Source organism: Microtus oregoni, unplaced genomic scaffold, assembly GCF_018167655.1.
Source record: "Microtus oregoni isolate MIOR12 unplaced genomic scaffold, Mior012 000014F_ref0000157, whole genome shotgun sequence".
NCBI lineage: Eukaryota > Metazoa > Chordata > Mammalia > Rodentia > Cricetidae > Microtus > Microtus oregoni.
The window spans coordinates 47,637,095-47,658,271 of NW_024543073.1; the positions used below are offsets into that span (position 1 = coordinate 47,637,095).

The following is a 21,177-nucleotide window of genomic DNA, read 5'->3' on the forward strand; positions in this document are numbered from 1 at the left end:
ACACTGGAAACACTCATCATGAATGTAACCCTCCACCAATTACTAACCCAGGGAGCAATTATCATCTTTTTAAAAAGTTTATTTATTATTGCTGGTGAGTGTGGTATCATATATATGTCTATGCATGCCTTGACAGACACAAGGAGGACAAAGCATGGGTTCTGAGGAATGAACTGAGGTTGTCAGACTTGCGTAGCAAGTACGTTCATCCCACTGAGTCATCCTGTTTGTCCAGCAATAAACACCTTGATTGTACAAAATTTCAGACACAAATACTGAGGATATAGGCTGTGATCAAAAGAACACTACCATGTTAAAAGCACTGACATGGGCATTATATAACTATCTTAAGACTGGAATATCATCATCAGTCTTTCTCTTTTGGCTTTCAAAACAGGGTCTCACTCTGTTGCCCTGGCTGGTTTTAAACTTGTGGAAATTCTCTTGTCTCAGGGTCCAAGTGAAGGGTTTATAGTAGCGCACAACAATGTTGTTTTGTTTTTCAGATGTAAATGTTCTAAAAAGTATGATGTGTGGATCCCAAATACAAGGCATACTAACTGCCTGTTACATGGGAGCCCTCTATTCCTTACATACATTTTCCTTTTCTTCTTTTTCTGGCTGCTCACAACAATAACTGCCACAAGTCATTGAAGTAGTTGCTAACAGCTACTCTACCATCTACCTATTGCAGGGTTGTTTTTTACAAAAATCTGTAGTCATTATACAAAGAATAAGAAAGAGGCATATGTGCATTTCTTTCAAGTATATACAGGCTCGGGGAAGAGTACATGGTTGGGCTGGCAGTGTGCTTGTTGGTTGACCATGCACAAAGCCTCGGGTTTGATCATCAGCACTTCATAGTGGCACGTGTCTATAAATCCCAGCACTTGAGGAGAATCAGAAACTCAAGCTGATCTTTAGTCATGACTATCAATTCACGGAGGGATGGGGTGCAGTAAAACCAAGCAGGGTGTGGTAGCACACACCTTTAATTCTAGCACTTGGGAGGTAGAGGCAAGCAGAGCTCTGTATGTTAGAGATCAGAAAATGGTACATAACAAGACTCATCTTAAAAAAAAAAGCAAAATAAAAAGTAAGACTTATAGGAGTCTACTCTTGCTGGGAACAAGTCATAGCGGTCAAGCACTTGCCTAGTATGTGCAAGACCTTGGCTTTTATCTACAGTATTGCAGCCCTCACTCCCAAATGTATAATAACCTATCTCCAGCATTGTTTATGACATGGCAAAATTGCAAAAGCCATAAATGGCCACCCACAAGGTAAAAAATAAAATCAATATAAATACAATAAATAATAAATATAAATACATTGTAGTACTGACAATGTAGAATACTGTGGAAGAATTTTAGTACTGAGGAAGTTCTGCACAAAGCTATCCACAGCAATCTAAAATGGAAAGCTATGAGCAGGGCATGGTGGCTCATCTGTAATCTCAGCACTTAAGAGCCTAAGGCAGAAAGACTGCCATAGAGTTTGAGGACAGCCTGGACCATACAGTGAGCAAGCCTGGGCTAGACCAGGGTCTCAACCTGTTCCCCTCACCCCCCAAATAAAATATCTGAGATATTGTTAAATAATGCCAGTAAGTTAAAAACGACGAGTCATTTTTGTGTAAGTGGAAATATGCACATGAAAATAAGGTAGGGTGCGCACCTGTCTTTGGCTCTGTGGATGGCGGCACTGTCAGTGCAGAACATGTGCACAGGAGACCAGAACCCTCATCTCAGTCTAAGGAGAGGATTGACTGGAAGGAGAAGGAGTAATATCCACTTGATAGTAGCTCTTTATTATTGTTAATCACTTATTTAATCGGCCTTTTCCTGGAGTCCTCTTCTAGTTTCTCATCTTATAATCATCTCCATTGCCTCTTTCTCAGGCTCCTGCTGAAATCATGACGAAGGCCCTTCTAACTGGATGAGTGCTCTGATGAAGATACTAAATGTGAGTGCTCCTGCACCTCCCACCATGCAAGAACAAGTGGAAGGATCCATGGTCTTGATCTCAGAATTTCCACCCATCAGGACTGCAAGAAGTATATTTCTGTTGTTTATAAATTACTCAGTCTGAGGTATTTTTTTTTTTAATAGTAGTCTAAACAGATTAAGACAGAGGTCACTCATGGGCCAAGTATTTGAGAGTATATTCTATAGCTAGTAAGGGATAAAAGGCACTGAGAATGCTATGGTTAGATCTCCTTTCTGTCCCTAAACTGGAAGGAAAAAAATGTCAGGAAATCTGTCAACAATCACCAAGCAGTGTTAGCGATGTCTGCACTATGCTCTGGAATATAAAGTGCAATTTTGGGGTTGTACTTTAATTTTAACTGTGGCAGTCCTTTGTATTTTGGCCTTTCTCCTCCAGTGATTGTGTGGTTTACATCTAGTACTTCGGATTCTATCATTTATAGTAAGGGCATTTGTTCCTATAGCTCAGAGAAATACATGCAGCTTTAAAACTGTAACATTAAAACAGGCAATATGATGAAAAGCAACAGAACAGAGTTAATTATAAATTATGGAATATAAAACCAACTTTCACTTTTACAAGGCAGCTTAAGGACTGCATCCAGCTTTCAGTCTTACCTGGCCCAATGCTTTATTAATAGGAAATTTTACACAGACAATTTGACCTCAGGCTTCTTTTGAAAGTTCTGATGAGGCAAGACCAGATTCAAGTTTCTCTGTATCGACAGACACCTGGAGCTGAAGCCTATCTTTCTCTCTCAGAAGTTATTTATGCACCCCAGTCCTCATTGTTTCACTGACTCCTGGCCTGTTTCACACTTGAATGTTATTCATGGTCTTGAAATATATTTACATTTGCCCAACTACAAGACTAAGACTACTGTAACAAAACGGGTTTGATTTCCACAAATGGTAGAGGCAGAGGACAAAGGACTTAGTGATATTAATCAAAGAGAGTAAGAAAAGAACGGAGTTACACTTACTTCTATATTTGTGATCTGAGACATTAGAAGCACAAGTTACAGGTTAATTGGTTCCACAAGTTAAAGAGCACAAAGAAGAAGAAGCTAGGTGCGTCTGTGCTGTAGAGAGCTTAGCACTTTCTGTGTGCTCAACATAAAAAAACCTCAGTTCATGTAACTGTAACAACAGAGACAGAAGCCACTGTAATCCTCACCTCCTGTCTGAACAGGCTAACACAGGAAAACTCAAGAAACAAAATTAAGCAGCTAAAAAACAAGAGCTGGAACAAGCACTACAGATGGGTAGTACTTCACAGAGAAGAATGAGCAGATTTGAGGACAAGGCAGGGACTTCCTGACTTATGACAGGTTCTGGAGACTTTTGCAAATGGGAAATACCGTAAGAAGTAAAGCCTTAAAAACAACATACCAAACATCCTGACTTAGCAACACTGTCCAATGTAGTGTACTGGGTGCTTACCCTGCTTGAGTGGCTGATTTGGAGCTGTGGCTCGCTTTGTCTATTAGCATTTCAAAAAAGTATCATACTTTATACTCTAGCCCAGGAGAGAGGAATTCAAAATTCAAAGCATGGCTTCTACTGAATGCTTGTTTTGGCACCATCAGAAAGTTGAGAAATCATAAACTGAGCCAACCTAAGTCAGATACTCTCTGTGCTGGTATGTCCCTCTAATACCCAAGGCCTTGCTTCCTTTTTTACTTTAGTGCACAGTCACCTCAATGAACCCTTCCTTAGCCATCGTACTGAAAACTGCAAAGCACTTACTTACAGCCTACCTCTTATTGTCTACCTTTCCTGATAAATACTTATTATCATTTAACATACTAAATTATTTACTAAATGTCCAAAGATAAAATTTAAACCCCAAACAAAATCAACTTAATTATTTAGCAGTAGAGCAAAAAAGCCAGGCCTGTCTAACTTGGGCACCCATTACTACACGTTTTTACATTTTTAAAATCAGGATGCATGCTGGAATCATGAAGTATTACTACATTACTGTTGGTCTGTCTGACTATAAAGGAAGCTCATCAAAGTATTTATATTGACCAGTTTGCTCAGGGTATTTTGGGCGCTGTCTGACACCTGCTAAGGTGAGTCACTTTAAATGAATGCCTGCATACAAGCATCAAGTGCTGCAAAGGGCAAGTCAGTTTATCTCTAGACATGGGAGATGAGACTGCACATCATTTAGGATAAGAAGAAAAATGCTCTCAGAAACACCCGACAATCAGACTGGCAACAGCTCCCAGAGCAAACAGCAGATGCCCAACAGCTATCACTTTAAAAATGTTAAAAGAAAACAGCTATCAAACCAGAATTCTGGATCTGGCCAAGTTCATTTAATTATGAATAAGGGAGAGAAAACAAATTCCAAAGAAGCAAAGGTAGAGAGGCTGGAGAGATGGTTCAGTGGTTAAGAACATTTGTTGCTCTTGCAGAGGATCTAGGATCAATTCCTAGCACACACCTACTGGGTTCACAACCACCCATAACCCCAGTTGCAGCTCCTCGGACACCAAGCATATGGTACACATACATACATGAAGACAGAACACACGCATAAAATAAAATCCCTATCTAGTTAAAAGGAACAAACCCAGAACCAAATAACAGTAACAACCACCACCCTACACGAAAGTCTACAGGAAATGATAAGGAATAAAGATTCCAGAAAAAGCCAACCAAACAATTTCAGATGAGCTATAAAAAGATAAGTCATTCAGTTAATTTGGAGAAACTACTAATATATTTCATGATTTCAGTTTTAGAAATTTCCCCAAGTTTTCCACTATTCATACAAAAAGGCAGAATACCGTCTCCTCTCGGTGTTAACATCTGGCACACACACAAAGTACCTGCAGAGAGCCTGGGTCATACTGGCGTCTTTTACATTCGGGTCGGCGGTCAGGCTCCGGATGAGGACCGTGATCATCTGCAGAGGAATATGCTGCACAAGGCTGGCCAAGGCGACCGAGGGCTCAAAGGATGCATCTAGTTTTAGTTAGAAAGATAGGTAAATATGGCAAAGAGGCTCAACGTCAACTAGTTAAAGGGAAAAAAACGACACGCGCACTTGTAGCAAAGGCGCTCTAAGAAGTTGTTATAACTCTGAATTGAAAGTTAATCACAGAAAATATTTAGTGGTGCACAGCAATAATCACTCATTCGAAAGACAACCGTGAATTACAAAAACTACTGCTAACGTTAGTCAATAACCACTGTTAATGGTTTAGATACTGTTTTGACATGTAGCAATTAGAAAAAATAATACAACCAGTCATATATCATTCTAATATCTAGGTCAGCGGTTCTAAAATAATTAAGAAATATTATAGTAGTTACTATACTACTCTAAGGGAGACTTACAAATCTTGAGTAGAAATTAAGGGGAAGGGGCTGACTTTGCTTACATTAAAATGTCAGGATTATGATGAACAGCTTCACTACTACAGTTTAAAGACGTGAAACAGAAATCTAACAACTATGACAAACTACCAGTAAAATTACAGGGAGGGGAAGCTAATGGACCTGGTATTTTACATTGTATGAGCTTTTAAAACTCGACCCTCATTTCTGGTTAAGATAAAGAGGGCAGCTTTACAAGTGCAGTTTGACTGACAGATTTTAAAGCCAGTCCAAGGACAGACACATAGAATTCTTAGGTTAAGTACAATCCTTTGAACGTTCCAGTTTCTGAGGATGCAGCTGGTTGGTGATAAAGACAAGACAAGCATCCACCTAGGCTGCCAAACGGCCCACGTCATACTTCACATCTATTTCCATGCCACCTGCACCTCCTGTTACATACATGTTATGGAGTGAAAATGACAACACATTAGAAACACTACACAGTAAGCCGGGACAATCCTATAATGGACTGTGCACGACCCATGAGTTTTTAAAAAATGAGAACACTGAAAAACTGAAAAACAACTCCAGTAAGATAATAGTTACATACAGTAATAACAATGTGGTGAGCATCAAACGAGACCATTAGTCAGTAATGACTAGACGCTTTCCATAATGGCTGTCAGCCTGGAAGCATTCCGAAACTGGAGCAGAGGCTGCGTAATTAAGTGACTTGCTCAGTGACAAAGGTCTTCGGACTTAGGCTCCTCAACCTTTCGGCTACAGCGTACGATTCTGAACAGGGCAGTGGAGTGGAATAAAGTTTTGGATAAGGCGTTTGGATTTGCTCTCCATCAAGAATGCCTCTTCCTGGAGGATTTCCACAAATAAGAAGGTATGCTTGCTGACCCGCTAGTCCCCCAAAAGAGAATGTTTCCGGGCAGAAAGTGAGGTACATTTGAGACACGGGTCGAATCTCCAAGGCATATTTTCCTGCAATAATGACCCTTACCTGTGGAAGAGATGCTTGCAAAAACTTCTTGCAGAGAAGGTAGCAGCGTGGAGGGCTCGGCCTTCCAGATATTTTGGAGTAAGTTACTCACTTTTGTTACCTGGGAGACATACTCCCGCAGCTCCTTCTCCTGGGTGGACACACACTGGAAGTGCCCTATCGTTCGAACCAGCTGTTGACAGAAGGTAATGGCCAGTTTCCCTTTGGGGACGCACTGCACGAAATCCGTCAGAAGGTCGCTGAGGCGGGCACAGAGCTGCGGCTCCGGCCTTTCACAGACCAGGCGCAGCACCTCCACCTGCAGCAGGCTGAAGAGGTCCAGCACCGACGGGCAGCTCATGATCAGCTTCAGGCCGTTGTGAATGTAGTCCAGGATGGCTACGTCCTTCCTGTCCAGTGAGTGGTAGCCCTGCTGAAGGAGGCCCAGCACGAAGGTCTTGTTGAAGAAGGACTCGAACTCCGGCCGGTGGTACCGCGCGTAGGCCTCCAGCACCTGGTGGCCCACTTGTCGCTGGAAAGGGTCCGGGCCCTCCAGGATGAGACGGGTCGTCAGGTCAAACATGGCCTCGCACTGCGCCCCGTCGAGCCAGTGCTCCGCGGACTCCACCACCTTCCGCACAATCATCCGCTTGAGGGGCAGAGGATGAGAGGAACTCACCAGGCCCTCCAGGATCTTGTCCATCGTCGCCACGCTGCAAGGCCAGGCCCAGGGGAAAAGGAGCTGGCGGCGGCAGCCCCGGGGGGCAGCAAAGCGCCGCGGCGAGGGGGAACTCGGAACAGAGCAGCAGCAGGTCCGGCCACCGCCAGCGCCGCCTCAGCAGCCACATTTATCGAGTGCGAGGGCCCATCCGAGCCGGGACGGGAGCGGGCGATTCCGGGGCGCCTGAGGGTTGCCAGTCCCCGCGCTTCGCCTGGGGCGCCGGAGGCCCGCACACCGCAGCTTCACCGGGCCCGCGGGCGCTCTCAGCAGGCGGGACCCCGGGACCCCGGGCTGAGCCGAACGGTGAGGGGCGCCTCGGCGTCCAGGCTCCCGCCGGTGGGCAGAAGGAAGCCGTCCCGGGCTGAGTCAGGTGGCGCTGTCACCGAGAGCACCGCGAGCGGCCAGGGAGAGGAGCCGGAGGCGGCGGACACCCTTGACCCGGAAGCAGAAATACCGGCAAACAGGAAGTGAAGCTGAGAGGTACCCCAGCTAGGTCCGCCCTCGCCCCACCCACTTTCTTCCGATCTTTTCTCTTCACCTACATTCGACCCTCTTCTTTCTAGCCCCGCCCCTTCCCCGCCTCTTGCCCCCATCTAGCTCCTCCCCTCCCTTCCAGGCCGCGCCTCCTTCCCTGACGCGCAGGCGCCGCGGTGCCGAGTAAATCACGCGGTCGCTTTCGCATCACTGGAGGAGGGCGACGTCATAGGCGGGGTCTCGGAAGAGCCGCTCCGGGAGTCCAGGGCGGCTGTCGCTTCTTCAGCTTCTTGTCGCCTTACTTCGGGTCTGTCAATGTTGCTGCTTAGGGACCCAGGGACCCAGAGACCGCTGAGCACCCCCGGATGGGGAGTCTCTGCGACTGCCCGGAGAAAAGCGCTTCCCCCGGAGAGGCCCGGATGCACTTTTAAAGGCAAAGAACACAGAAAAGCTACGTCCTTGTTAGCAGTTGGCTGGGGGAGTAAAGTAAGCAAACAGTTTAATAGAAGCCAAAACGTGCAGTTAGCTGGGGCATTTCCCCGAGTTTCTAGAACAGAATCGGGTAGAGAGGACTTTTCACGGTGGAGATAGTTTCAGTTTAAGCCAAGTATGGCGCCAAAGACAAGATGGAGGAACCTTTTACCCTATCACGGCCGGAGTCATGATGCTTACGAAACTCTGAGGAAGTCCTGCTTATTTAAAAATCTTCTGTCTGAGAAAGTTTTGGAAACTCGAGAAGAGCATTGGGTGAGGAAGTGAGGAAAGTATAAGACTAAGCATACGTTTTCAGAAATTTTTGAAAAGACCGTGTTGGGTCAAGACATGCTTCAGTCCCTAAATGACTGAATTTTCCCCATGAATTAATTGCTAAAGTAAAAACAGTACTGGTAGCTCATCCATTGAGCGATGATTCGAAACAAGGTTGTGATAAAAAATACAGTCTTGGAGTTTTGTATCCTGTGCACAGTGTATAAGCTGCGCCCCAAGTAGCCTGGAGGGTAACCTTGAATGGAAGTGTGTATATGTGTCTGTATAAAAGGGCACTTTTGAAAGTGGACTTGACGGTGCCATAAAGTTTACATTAAAGATCTTCTACAGCGAGGAAGGACCGGTGAGGTCATCCTACATGTTCCTTTCAAGTTAAGTCCCAAAGATTTTAAACTCTAGGTGTGGGCTTGTGACCAAGTGGTAAGAGTACCTGACAAGGTCCTGGATTGGACGCCCTTGTACGGAAACAACCAAAAACTTTAATCATAGGCTTTTAGTTTGGAAAATGTTGCCTAATTCTAGCTTCCTTCAACCTCGTGTCATATAGCTGTGAAATCAGCCATGGTTGGTTATTTTCTAAACCTTTATAGTATCCAGTAGGAAGAAGAGGTAACTTGTTTCTATTTTACTCTAGTGTTTCTTTTAAGTTACAGACATGATCACAGCAATATATGTAACACACCCATTTCCATAATACTAAAGATAGCAGTTGAGGGGTGATGGGAGTGAATGGGAACTGGAGATTTGGTTTGTAGGAAGAGATGGGGAAAAAGAGGTTGGATCTAGACCCAGGAATGGCTTTCAAACTCCTTTTTTTTTTTTTTTAAGTAGAAGATAAAGCCGCAGAGAAAAGTTTGCTTGTTTTTCCTGCAACATTTGAAAACAAATACAGCAAACAAATTCATTGTACATTGGTTGTTGTTTTTGCCCAGGCTGCCCTCAGAAGGGTTTAGTTGAGGGTTATCTTGACGTCCTTTTTCTCTGCCTTCCAACTCTCAAGTGCTGGGCCTGCCTGCCTTTGCCACTATTCACCATTTTATGAAGAACATAAGCACAGAGTTCTGCTTCTAGGCATATACCTCGAAGATTAAAAGCAACGACTAACAATACATCAGTGCTCCTGGCATCATTATTTAAAATAGCCAACAGGTGAAAACTATTTGTGAACATATGAGTGGTTAAGTAAAATGTGATACATGCATGCAGAGGGACATTAGTTAGCCTTAAAAGAATGAAATTTTGGTACATGAACGAACACTAGCCACACCGAAGAAGCTATTCACAAAGCAATAATACAGAGTGAGTCCATGTGTGTGCGGTAACTAGAGTAGTCAATAGAGACAGAAAGATAGAGGTTTCTAGAAGGATAAGGAAGAGAGCAGGATATTTGTTTAGAGCATGTTCATTTCTGCTTAGATAAACAGTTCTGGAAACGAACAGCAGTGGTAATTGTATGATGATGTGAAAATATTTTGCCACTGAACTTACCTCTTAATGTTTTATGGTTGGGGATCAGTTAGCAGAGTGCTTGCTTGCCTAGTGTGCATTAAGCCCTGGGCCTCAGCACTTGGTAACCGGGGTATGGTGGTACATGCCTATAATACCAACACTCGGGAGGTAGATGCAGGAGTACCCGGAGTTTGGTGTTATCTTTTTTAATATAGCTCAGTCCAGGCTATATGAAACACTAAAAAGGATATATAAAGAAGCAATCCAACTAAGAGTGATCAAAATATATGAAACATTTAATAGAAAAGAGCATACAGAGGGCAAATAAGTATAGGAAAAGATATTCAGTATCATTAGCCACAAAAGCAACGCAAATTAAACTAAGGTACCACAGCACACTTGTTAGAGCCATGAACTTTAGAATTGGTGACAGTTCTGGGTAGGATGCAGAAAAATAGGGTTATATTACTGGTGTTAGTACAAAATGGTTTAGCCCCTCTGAAAATTTATTTGGCAGTTTCCTTTCGGGTCTCGTTATATAAACCCTGGTTTGCCTCAACTTGTAATCTTTCTGCCTCAGCCTCTCAAGACCTAGAATTGTAGGCATACTTCCTACATCTGTCTTCTTTGGCAGCTTCTTAAAGGTAAATATGGTGGCTGGAGCGATGGCTCAGCAGTTAAGAGTGCATACTGCCAGCATTTGGATCGAAGTCCCCACATTGGTTGTCTCACAGAAGCCTGTAATTCCATCCAGTTGCAGACAGATCCAATGGCTGTGGCCTCAGTGTGCATCCACAGGAAAGTGCACATGCTCACCTCTACCTCCAACGTGCACATACATACACCCACCTCCACCCCCGACATGACATACATATACCCACCTCCACCCCTGACATGACATACATATACCCACCTCCACCACTGACATGCAATACATATGCCCATCTCTACGTCCAACATGAACATACATACACCCACCTCCACCCCCGACATGCACATACATATACCCACCTCCACCCCCAACATGTACATACATATACCCACCTCCAATCCCAACATGTACATACATATACCCACCTCCACCCCCAACATGTACATACATATACCCACCTCCAATCCCGACATGTACATACATATACCCACCTCCACCCCCGACATGCAATACATATACCCACCTCCACCCCCGACATGCACATACATACACCTACCTCCACACCCTACATGCACATACATACACCTACCTCCACACCCTACATGCACATACATATACCCACCTCCAATCCCGACGTGCACATACATACACCCACCTCCACTTCCACACAGACATATATGCATAACCTCAAAAATTTCTCAAAATTAAGCGTGCAGTTATCATATGGCCATGTCGCTGAACTCCAAGGTATTTATTTTAGTGAAATGAGAACATGTATTCAAATAAAAATAATCATACGCAGATGCTTACAGTAGCTTTATGTGTAATAGTAATCTATGGAATGGTTAAATTGGATAAATAAACTTTTATTCAAAACATAGACTATTAACAAGAAAAAGATGGTGGTGGTTCACACCTTTAATCCCAGTGTTTGGGAGTCACACACTTTTAATCCCAGCACTAGGGAGGTGGAGACAGAAGCAATATTGCTGGGCTAAGAGAGAGGAATTTAAAGGGGAAGAAACAGGAAGTATAGAGTCTGAGGATTCGTGGAGACAGGATCTTGCTCTTTTGATCTGAAGATTTGGTAGAGGTGAAATGTCTCTTTAGTGGTTGGCTGTGTTGGACCCTAGAGTTGAATCACTGAGGAGGAGTTGCCCCAAGAGACCATCTCTCACACCACAGCTTATGTAAAAACATGAGGATTTTATTAATTCTGTCATGACAGGGTCTTCCAGCATTAGAGAGGCCAGAAAGACCCCGAACAGCTGGTACAGGCTACTTTTAGAGGAAAAAGCCACATAAGCAAGGGGGCTTTTAATGATTGGCTTATTCAAAAGGGCTAGTACCAATAATTGGCTGGAGAGCAGTTGCCAGGTAAGAGGAAACATCTGAGGGTCACTTTGACCCCTTTCCTAGGGGCTGAGTCAAATCAAGTCTCTGGGAGGCCTCCCACCTGGTGTACATCTGGAACTGAGTCAACATCTTAAAGGTTATCTTGCCCCAATTTCTGGAGAACATTCACAAAGACTCAGGGAAATGGAAAGTTCCCAACATTTCAGTACGTGTGTGGGTAATTGTTAGATTCCTGGTTCCCAGGGGAGGGGGAGCACTACTGCTGAGAGGCCTCGGAGTTGTCAGAAATGGCTTTAGAGTTATTTTAGAGTTCTACAGGCTGCTTTGCTTTTCTGATCTTCAGGGACCCCCCCCCCCCAATGCCTCACAGATATGCTCGAGTTGTACTTTACTAATCTTTAGGCGTTTCTTTCCTGAAATTGCTTTTTGAGTGTCTCTCTACATAGCTCTGGCTGTCTTGGAATTCACTGTGTAGACCAGGGTGGCCTCAAGCTCACAGAGGTCTGTCTGCTTCTGTCTCCCAAGTGCTATGATTAAAAATATGCAACATGCCCAGCGTTCCTAGGGGTTTCTTAAGCCATTCAAGCTGGCAGCTAAAACTGACCATCTCACCTATCTTCTGAGGACACTTTGCCAAACTAATGCAAGAGCCAATTATTTTATAAAATATCCTCATAGTGTCTTGTATTTCTACATTTACCACAATTATATTTCAATGAGTCTTATTTGTCTTTCTTATGCATTAGGGTAAAGCTCTTTATAGGCAAGGGTCATCTCTCTTGCTCACTACCTAGCACCCAGTGTAGTATATCTTTGCTAACCTTTGGGATATTAAATATTCTGTTGTTCTCAACCTTCCTACTGCTGTGGTGACCCCATCCATAAAATTATATCGTTGCTACTTCGTAATTGTAATTTTGCTACTGTTATGAAAGGGTTGTTGACACCCAAAGGGCAGTGAAACAGGCTGAAAACCACTGTCCTAGCACTTAACACTCAGAGTTTATTCAAAAAATTGACCTTTGTTGTAAAAGAAAGTCTTTTTTGGTAAATGCTCATGCATTAATTTTCAAAGAGATATTTGCCAAGGTTTACTTATAAATTTTCTTTATTGTAACATATATATGCCGTGATATGTAAATATTTAGTTTGATGATTTTTTTTGTTTTTGTTTTTTTTTTTTTCGAGATAAGGTTTCTTTGTAGCTTTGGTGTCTGTCCTGGAACTAGCTCTTGTAGACCAGGCTGGTCTCAAACTCACAGAGTTCTGCCTGTTTCTGCTTCCCGAGTGCTGGGATTAAAGGCGTGTGCCACCACCGCCCGACTTTAGATTGATTTTAAAAATTGCATTTAGACACTAAAGTTCAAGCAGGTGATGGCTATTGGGGTTTGTATACAGGATCACAAACAGTAAACAAAAAAAAATCAAACTTCTTAATCACCTCCAAATGTAATAAACTACAATTTCTAGTGAAAAAGTTATTTTTATGCTAATAAATTTATTTTTTTTATCTTTTTACTCTGATACTTTTCTTCTCAATTACAAATTGCAGTTTATAGTTACAAATTACAACTTAAAAATAAACTTTTGTGTTATCTTCCTCATTAAGACCACAATCACATTTCTTGTCTTAGTTACACTTTTGTCTTTTTAGGCAGGATACTCTTACTAAACAGGTTATACTTCATAATCTTGTAAATGGAAAAAAGTTAGAAACCAAAGAACAAGTAATGGTGAAATTACTCCATCAAGTCCCATATAATTTCAGGAAAAAAACACTTTTATAAGACAGTAATTTTGCCTGATGAATTCTTTTCATGTCAGAAAGAGAGATGAAATTGTAGGAAATCTACGGCAGTTACTGTATGCATTATACAGTTCATGGTGTGGGGTACGTGGTAATCAAATTATTAGACTGGCCTTAAATTATACTTTAATATGTGTAAAGTATATACACAAGTAGGGTGAGTGTGTGAAGAAGCTGAGCGAAATAATTAAATTGTGAGATACAAAATGCACCTAAATTTCCCATGTTTCAATTTTTCCAGAATGTTTATTAAAGTTGTTGAATATATTATTTATCATTTATTGTAAAGACAGTTCTTTATGTGATGACGTACAGTGGCCATGATAATTATTAACTTGGGCTTCCGCATTAGATAAATTCTGAATTTTCTCAAAATGTTTTGCTTATATTTTCTCTTCTCCTCTTATCTTTTCTTCAAAACAAGATTTCTTTGTGTAGATTTGGAGCCTGCCCTGAAACTTGCTCTGTAGACCAGGCTGGCTTTGAACTCAGAGAGATCCTTCTGCTTCTGCTTCCTGAGTGCTAGGATTAAAGATACATGCCACCACTGCCTGGCTTTGCTCTGATGTTATATTTTTGTTACATCTAGTGTCTGGTGGATCTCATTGTCTTAGCAGATCTGGCGATCAGCTTTTCTTAGAATGCTGGGAAATTCAGGAAGAGTGAGATGGGATCCATGGTGATATAGAGCTTCTCTGGCCCTGGGTTTAGGATTGTTTCTTCTATTAGAGCATCCTGCTGATGGAGTATGTAGCTTGACTCTATGATGTCTCTGCCGGGCAACACCTTGCTACCCATCGTGACCTGTAAGGAGGGTTATCTCTACGGCAGCTTCCATAAATTGAAGACAGATGCTTAAAAGAAACCACACTAGCTCAGAATTGAGTATAATAGAGGGTTATTTATTTAGGGGTAGACTCACGGATTACAGTCCTCTACTCAAACGGGGAACAGCAACCAAATCCCACAGCCAAAAGAGACGAAATATGTGCTTTACATCGGCATATATAGTATAAGAGGCCACACCCAAGTGAGTGGGTAACTTAAAGGCTACTGGCTGTAGGAATTCCTACAGCACCTCCCACTTTTGTTTAAATAAGAAAGTTCTAAGCCTAATAGAAAATTATATACAATAAGAACAATTATCAGGTATAAAAATTAGAAGTAGAGCCAGCATAAATAATATCAAGCAAGAAATGTGATAAATTTTTCAGTAATTATCCTAATGAGTTTAAGTCTTGTATAATAAATAACTTGTCCAAGTCATGAGAGGAAAGTAACTGCAACTATCTATTCTTCAACTCCAATGAAGACCCGAGAAGGGAAATAATATTACTTGAGTAAGCAGGAAGTGCAATCAAGCAACTTCCAAAACATGCAACAAATGACAGAGACAACTGGCCACCTGGGCAATCACCCAAAGTCTCATTTGCATTGTTGGAGCACCCAATTTTGGCTAAAGCCTAGAGTAACTGACAGACCATTTTCAGAGGCAGGAAATTTTTCAGAACCGTCTTACCCTGTCTTGGCAAGATTTGACAGTCTTTTTTCTTGTATCCTGCTTGTCCTGTCCGGACATTGTGCATTTTGTCAGTGGTTTATGCATGAGAAGATCCTTGATCAAAGACCAGTTTTGCCAAGAAGAAAACAAGCTCCAAGTGGAGTGTCTTCGGTGCTCAACATTCTTTTGGGAATAGATTGGTTCTGCCAGGAGCAATAGTGTCTCATGTAAACAGAACACTAAGTTATTTAAATACCATATTCTACAACTCTTTGAAGTGGTTGAAGATTACCTTTCTATGCAGAATACAATATCTATGTATCTAAAGAACCTGATTAGTCTAACTATAGGTATGACAAACATGGATGACTATTGACCTATGAATCTCAATACCTATATAGCTTAAAGACTAAGACTTCATATTAAAATATTAAACAATCTTTAAACAACTGTGCAACAAATGAGGACAATGATCTCAAATGTAAACAATGTATAGTTATCTTGATCAGAGGTAGAAATATATATTTCAATATGATAAATATATACAGAATATCTTAAGCAGAGGTAGAAGCATGTACACATACAATATGACAAAATAACTTTGCCTAGGTATACAAATATTGTAGACGAAAATAGGAAAATATTCAATATAATTCAAGTTTGCATCAATATGCAAGAAACTGTACCAATGTAAATAATAGCTCAGAAGTATTCACTCCATTGTTCATTATTAATAATAGTGTGAGTAAACTCAGACTAATCTATTATCCTATCCAATTTCTCCCCCCCCCTTTTTTCAAAGAGATCCCTGAGTTTATATAATTTTTCCCTCAACCCCCAACTCGATACCAATTATAATCAACCTCTAAATGATGTCCCTAACCCTGAGGACAAACTTTGTTGGGAAAGGGGATGTCATCTTCTCTAATTACTTCCAGCTGTCATGGGGGCGATGTTCTTTCTATGGAATCCTGTGAAAGTAAAATGATGGTTAAGTTCCAAGATTACTATCTGGTATAATTGCAAATAGTCTTTGAGCATTCAGTAGGGTTTTGGAGTTCTGGCCAGAATATTGTAAAAAAGTGCTCTATTTCAGCTAACCAAGTTGGGACCATCTGGAGCAGCTAGTACCAAAACATGTCTTATAATAGCACTATCAACATCAGGATGTCATAACCACAAGGTGGAGTTGTTGTTGTGGGGCCCCATCTTCTTCCTGGAAACTTCAAAAATTACTGCAGGAAAATTCATTGTTCGTTGTGGAAAACTTAAACATTATTTATACAGACATATATTTAATAAAAGGTATTACAGTGACAAAAATAGGTATGAAGAAAAGTAAAATATTTTCTAAATTCTTTCTTCTTTCTGTCCTATACCATGGCTCCTGACATGAGACAGAAACTCCAAATTTTTATTTTAACAACATGCTTGAATTTAGAGAAGGATAAAATCAGTGTTCAACTCCAAAGTCAGCTTGATTTTTAAGTGAGTCATGATTATTATTTTATTTAGTATTCAGAGATTCTTACCCTCAGATGGCATGTTCTCACAAGTGATAATTCTCTTTACAGTGTGAAGGCAAATTTTTCTCTATCCTTTTCTTGTAAAGGTATAGTGAAGAAACAATCTTTTAAATCAATAACTATAAGAGGCCATCCTTTTGGTAATAGAGAAGGCAGAGGGATTCCAGATTGTAGCGGGCCCATAGGTTGAATTACCTTATTGGCAGCTCATAGATCTATCACCATTCTCCATTTACCAGATTTCTTTCTAACAACAAATACTAGAGAATTCCAAGATTCTTCAATATGGCGAGCATCTAGTTGCTCCTGAAGCAGCTGTTCTAAAACCTGCAGTTTATCTTCTGTTAATGGCCACTGTTTAACCCATATTGGTTTTTCAGTTAACCATTTTGAAGGTACGGCTGCTGGTACCTCTAAAGGTTTGTTAGTTGCTTTTTGTTCTTGTATAGCCTGAATGACTGGTGACCTTTATGTATAGTACCTTATAATATCCTTCCCAAAATTATGAGTTTCTGGGACTGCAGGAATGTTAATCTTGGTATTCCATTGCTGTAGCAGGTCACAAGCTCATAAATTCACTGCAATATTAGCTACATATGGCCTTGGACTTCCTCTCTGTCCTTCTAGCCCTATGCATTTAACCCATCTTGAGCTTTTTTCACTTTAGAAAGGATTCCAAAAGAATGTTTGCCCCTTGAAGAAGCTACTTTCCTTGCCAAGATACTGGAGTAATGATACTCATGTCCATACCCATCTCTATCAAACCTATAATTACAATGCCATTTATATTCATTCTTAGTTTTTGTCTTTGATCATTTATAGAAGTCTGCCAGAATATACATTTCTTATTTCATATTGGAATTTTGATTCATTCTTCTTGTTTATTCCATCATCTAGAATAGTATGTTTTTTTTTTCAGAAGGCTCTGGATTTTTTTTAATTTTCCTGGTGAGATATATCCTCCAGAGTGACTGGGAATGACTGGACTACTTTTGACTTAGGGGCCTGTGGGTGGCCCTCCAAGGAGTTTCCTAATGGTATCAGGTTGCCTTGTCTGTCTGATGTTGATTTGCATTCATTGGTTCAATGTCAGCCTTTGCCACATCTTCTTCATATACCTGAATGCTGAGTCCTCCTATTCTTGCCATTCCCAGAGGAGATATTTTCCTAGGAATTCCTTGTCTACAATACCTTCTCAGATGACTTATTCAACCACAATTTAAACATTTGACATTTTGGTGTCTTCTCATTACTTTAGAAATTGCTTCTCCTACCCAAGATTCAGTATCATAGTTAAATGTCTCAATGTTCAGTATATGCAGGATCCATTCATCCATTGGTGCTGATCTAACCTTTAAAGGCCTAAGTATCTATTTGCATTCTAAGTTGGCATTTTCAAAAGCCATAGATTCAATAAGTACTCATCTAGCATCTGGGTTTGTTATTCCTATTTATACAGCCTTAGTTAATCTTTGTCAAAAGTCACTAAAGGGTTCTCTGTGGCCCCATTTAACCTGGTATATAATTCAAATCGTTTTCTCGGTTCTTGAATTCTGTCCCAAGCATTTAAGGCTGCTTTGTGGCATAGGGACAAGATTTGTTCATTGTAAAGAGCTTGAGCCTGTGGGGTCAGTATAAGTGCCCTAACCTAGGATTTGATCTTGTGAAGTCTCAAGCCCTTTTGCTTTTCCCTGTTGTTCTAAAATTTTAGCCTCTTCTCTGAAATAACATCTAAACATCAGTTGAGGCCTATTATTCAGGACTGCTGAAACCAATTGAAGCCAGTCATGTGGTGTAGCTTTAATGCTAGAAGCCCATGTCGTTACCATCTCCCTAACACATGTGGAAAGCAAGCTGTAAGTCACTGCTGCTTGCTTAGTTTCTTTTAGATCATTTATTCCTGTAGGTATCCATCTACCTTCTTTGTATCCTTTTGAGCTTTTAGAAATTGATGCTTTGTCAGAGTAGATTATAGGGTAGGAAGCTAAAATCCTGGTTAAGTCATCTCTGACAGCTACTGGCAATTTTGAATCCTATCCTTGTACCTGCTTTCTCTGCTCATCAGCTCCAATAATTTCCTCAATCATTTCAAATCTTTTTACTACTGTCTTTTGTAAAGCCTGAATCTCCTGGCCTGTATATATCTCTAGTGATTTCACTGAGGTACCCAGACTCTGGTCCTCATTCTGCACATGTGATTCCAAGATCTGAAGTTTTTCATTTAAAGATAACATCTCATCCTTGGACATTATTTGGATAGCATGCAGATTGCCTTCCTGTAAAGATACTCTATCTGTTCACCTATTATAACTTTTAAACAAATTTCAATTGTCAAATTCAACAGTATGAATTATTTCAGATAATTTCTCAATACCCTTTGACATGGATTCAAGTTTGTCTGTCAAATTAATGTTATTCTTTTCAACAGTATTAATTTTTTCAGGTAACTTTTGATTTTCAATGGTATAATCCTGTCAGATAGCTGTTCATTATTAATCTGTAAAGACTGTATCATTTCTAAAAGTGCCTCACTCTTGGCTCTGTTATTAAACCATTTTCTTAAGGATATAATATGAAGAAAAAAAATTGAGTCCCAATATCCAACAAATGGATGTATCACAATAGCCATATAAGCCTTGCAGAATATAATCCATAGTATTAACAAAAATGTTACTAAAATTTTCCAAGGTAATGTTGTCTACAATTATATATTGATTTATTAATTACCTGCTATGAGGTCTGATAAATTGTTTTAAGTGTAATATTCTTTATTGTCCAGTAGATGTCATGGTTACAGAGTTGTGACTAATGGCACAACCTGGTGCCAGGAACAGTCTTGAGCTGCTTTAGTTTTTCGCCTTGGTGCTGGTTAAACACTGAGAAAGATGCTTTGCTTGACAAATTAAAAGCAATTAAATCAATTCCGTACATGGAGCAAGAAGCCCAGAACTCACGGGCAGGGAGCACAAACTGGAAGCTGCACAAGTCGCCATGTGGCAGGGAATGTGGCAGTGGAAGAGGGGTTGTGTGTGAGCTTGGAAAACTTCCAAGTTGTTGCATGCGGTTAGCTCCGCTGTGGCGAGGGTTTTACAAAAAAAACCACTTAGGCAAAAGCAAGCCAAGCGGGCAGGGGTGGGAGACTTTATGGGCTGTGGACTGGTTAGGCCTTTAAGCTAGTCCACCAGGTAGGTGTGGAGTCCAGATCCACGTGGGCACCCATGAAGACGGATGCTTAAAAGAAATCCCACACTAGCTCAGAATTGAGTATAATAGAGGGTTATTTATTTAGGGGTAGACTCACAGATTACAGTCCTCTGCTCGAACAAGGAATAACAACCGAATCCTGCAGCTAGAAGAGAGCCCGGACACATGCTTTACATTGGCATATATAATATGAAGCCATGCCTCAAGTGGACTGGTAATTTAAAGGCTACTGGCTATAAGAATTTCTACGAAAATAAATTACTAATAGACCTTGCTCACCTTTGGGATATTAAATATTTGGTGAAATGTGCTAAGGACTTTTTTTTTGAGGATTTAATCAGGAACATTTGTTTTTTAGATTAAACAAAATTATGATAGTTTGATACAGACTCCAAGGTAGAAAAAAATACTGGTCCTTTGGGATACGGGTGTTTGTCATATTTGAATTTAAAGTGTCCACCCAAACTCTTGTTTAGAGTCTTTGCTCACAGTTGGTCGTGTTGCATTGGGAGGTGTGGACTAGACGGTGGGAATAGGCCCCTAGGTGCAGGTCTGTGAAAGCTGCGCTTGGCCCAGGCTCTTTCTTTATTCACAGAGAGCCTTTGCCGTGGGTTTTCACCAGTGTTTTTGGAGCCACTGTGTGACACCTTCCCTAGTGATGGACTGCAGTCACCTGAAACTGTGAAGCAAAGCACAGTTTCCTAAACTGTCTCTGTTGGGTCAGAGAGGTGCAGGAAGAATGGGAAAGGTGTCCGAGAAAGCTTCGAGGATGTTGTGCTTTGTGTGCTCAGCACTGTTGCTCACTTGAAGTGTTCTTTTTAGTTGGAAGATACAGTTATGGGTGTCAAGCAAAGAGGGTTGGGAACCAAGCAGGCCATCTTCCTGTTTTTGGTCTTGTATGCTCTGTCTAGTTGGAGCTGTAGATTCATGAAGATATATCCTTGTTTTCCAAACCGGACAAAGCTTGGTTTACTTTACTTCTACATAATTTTATCACTGGGTAAATTACTGAAAATTTATTCATTAGAAGAATGCTAGTATTACTCTATTCTTAGAGATGTTTTATGGAGCAAAACGTGTGAAAAATGTGACTTACTAGGTTTACAGGAAGTGCAGTTTTCCATTTATATTGGTTATAAAATCAATAGAAGCTCAAGTCCCTTGTATGGAGTGATATAGTATTTTGTATGGCTGAGAAAAAAAATCAATAGAATGTTATTGAATCAAATCCTTTAACACCACAGACCCGGTCCTTCTCTCTGAGATCTCTCTCCCTCATATCCTCTCTCCTTGCTTCATTCTCTCCATCTTACTTCCTGCCTTAGGAAGCAGAGTTGTGGTTTGAGTTGGCACTGTAATTATGACGGAGATCATTAGGGGTAAGGCGAATGAAAGGGGTACACA

General features: G+C 41.1%; 1 protein-coding gene across 1 annotated transcript in view; it reads right to left on the bottom strand.

Annotated features, from left to right (window-relative positions):
* Usp38 (ubiquitin specific peptidase 38) overlaps positions 1–7,472 on the bottom strand; it is a 32,559-nt gene extending 25,087 nt beyond the window's left edge. Inside the window, exons 1-2 of the mRNA XM_041663447.1 lie at positions 6,337–7,472; positions 4,832–4,967 (exon numbers count right to left, since the gene is read on the bottom strand). Coding sequence (XP_041519381.1) covers positions 4,832–4,967; positions 6,337–7,018 — 818 coding nt within the window. The 5' untranslated portion in view covers positions 7,019–7,472. The remainder of the gene's footprint in view (positions 1–4,831; positions 4,968–6,336) is intronic.
* Between the last annotated feature and the right edge of the window lie 13,705 nt (positions 7,473–21,177).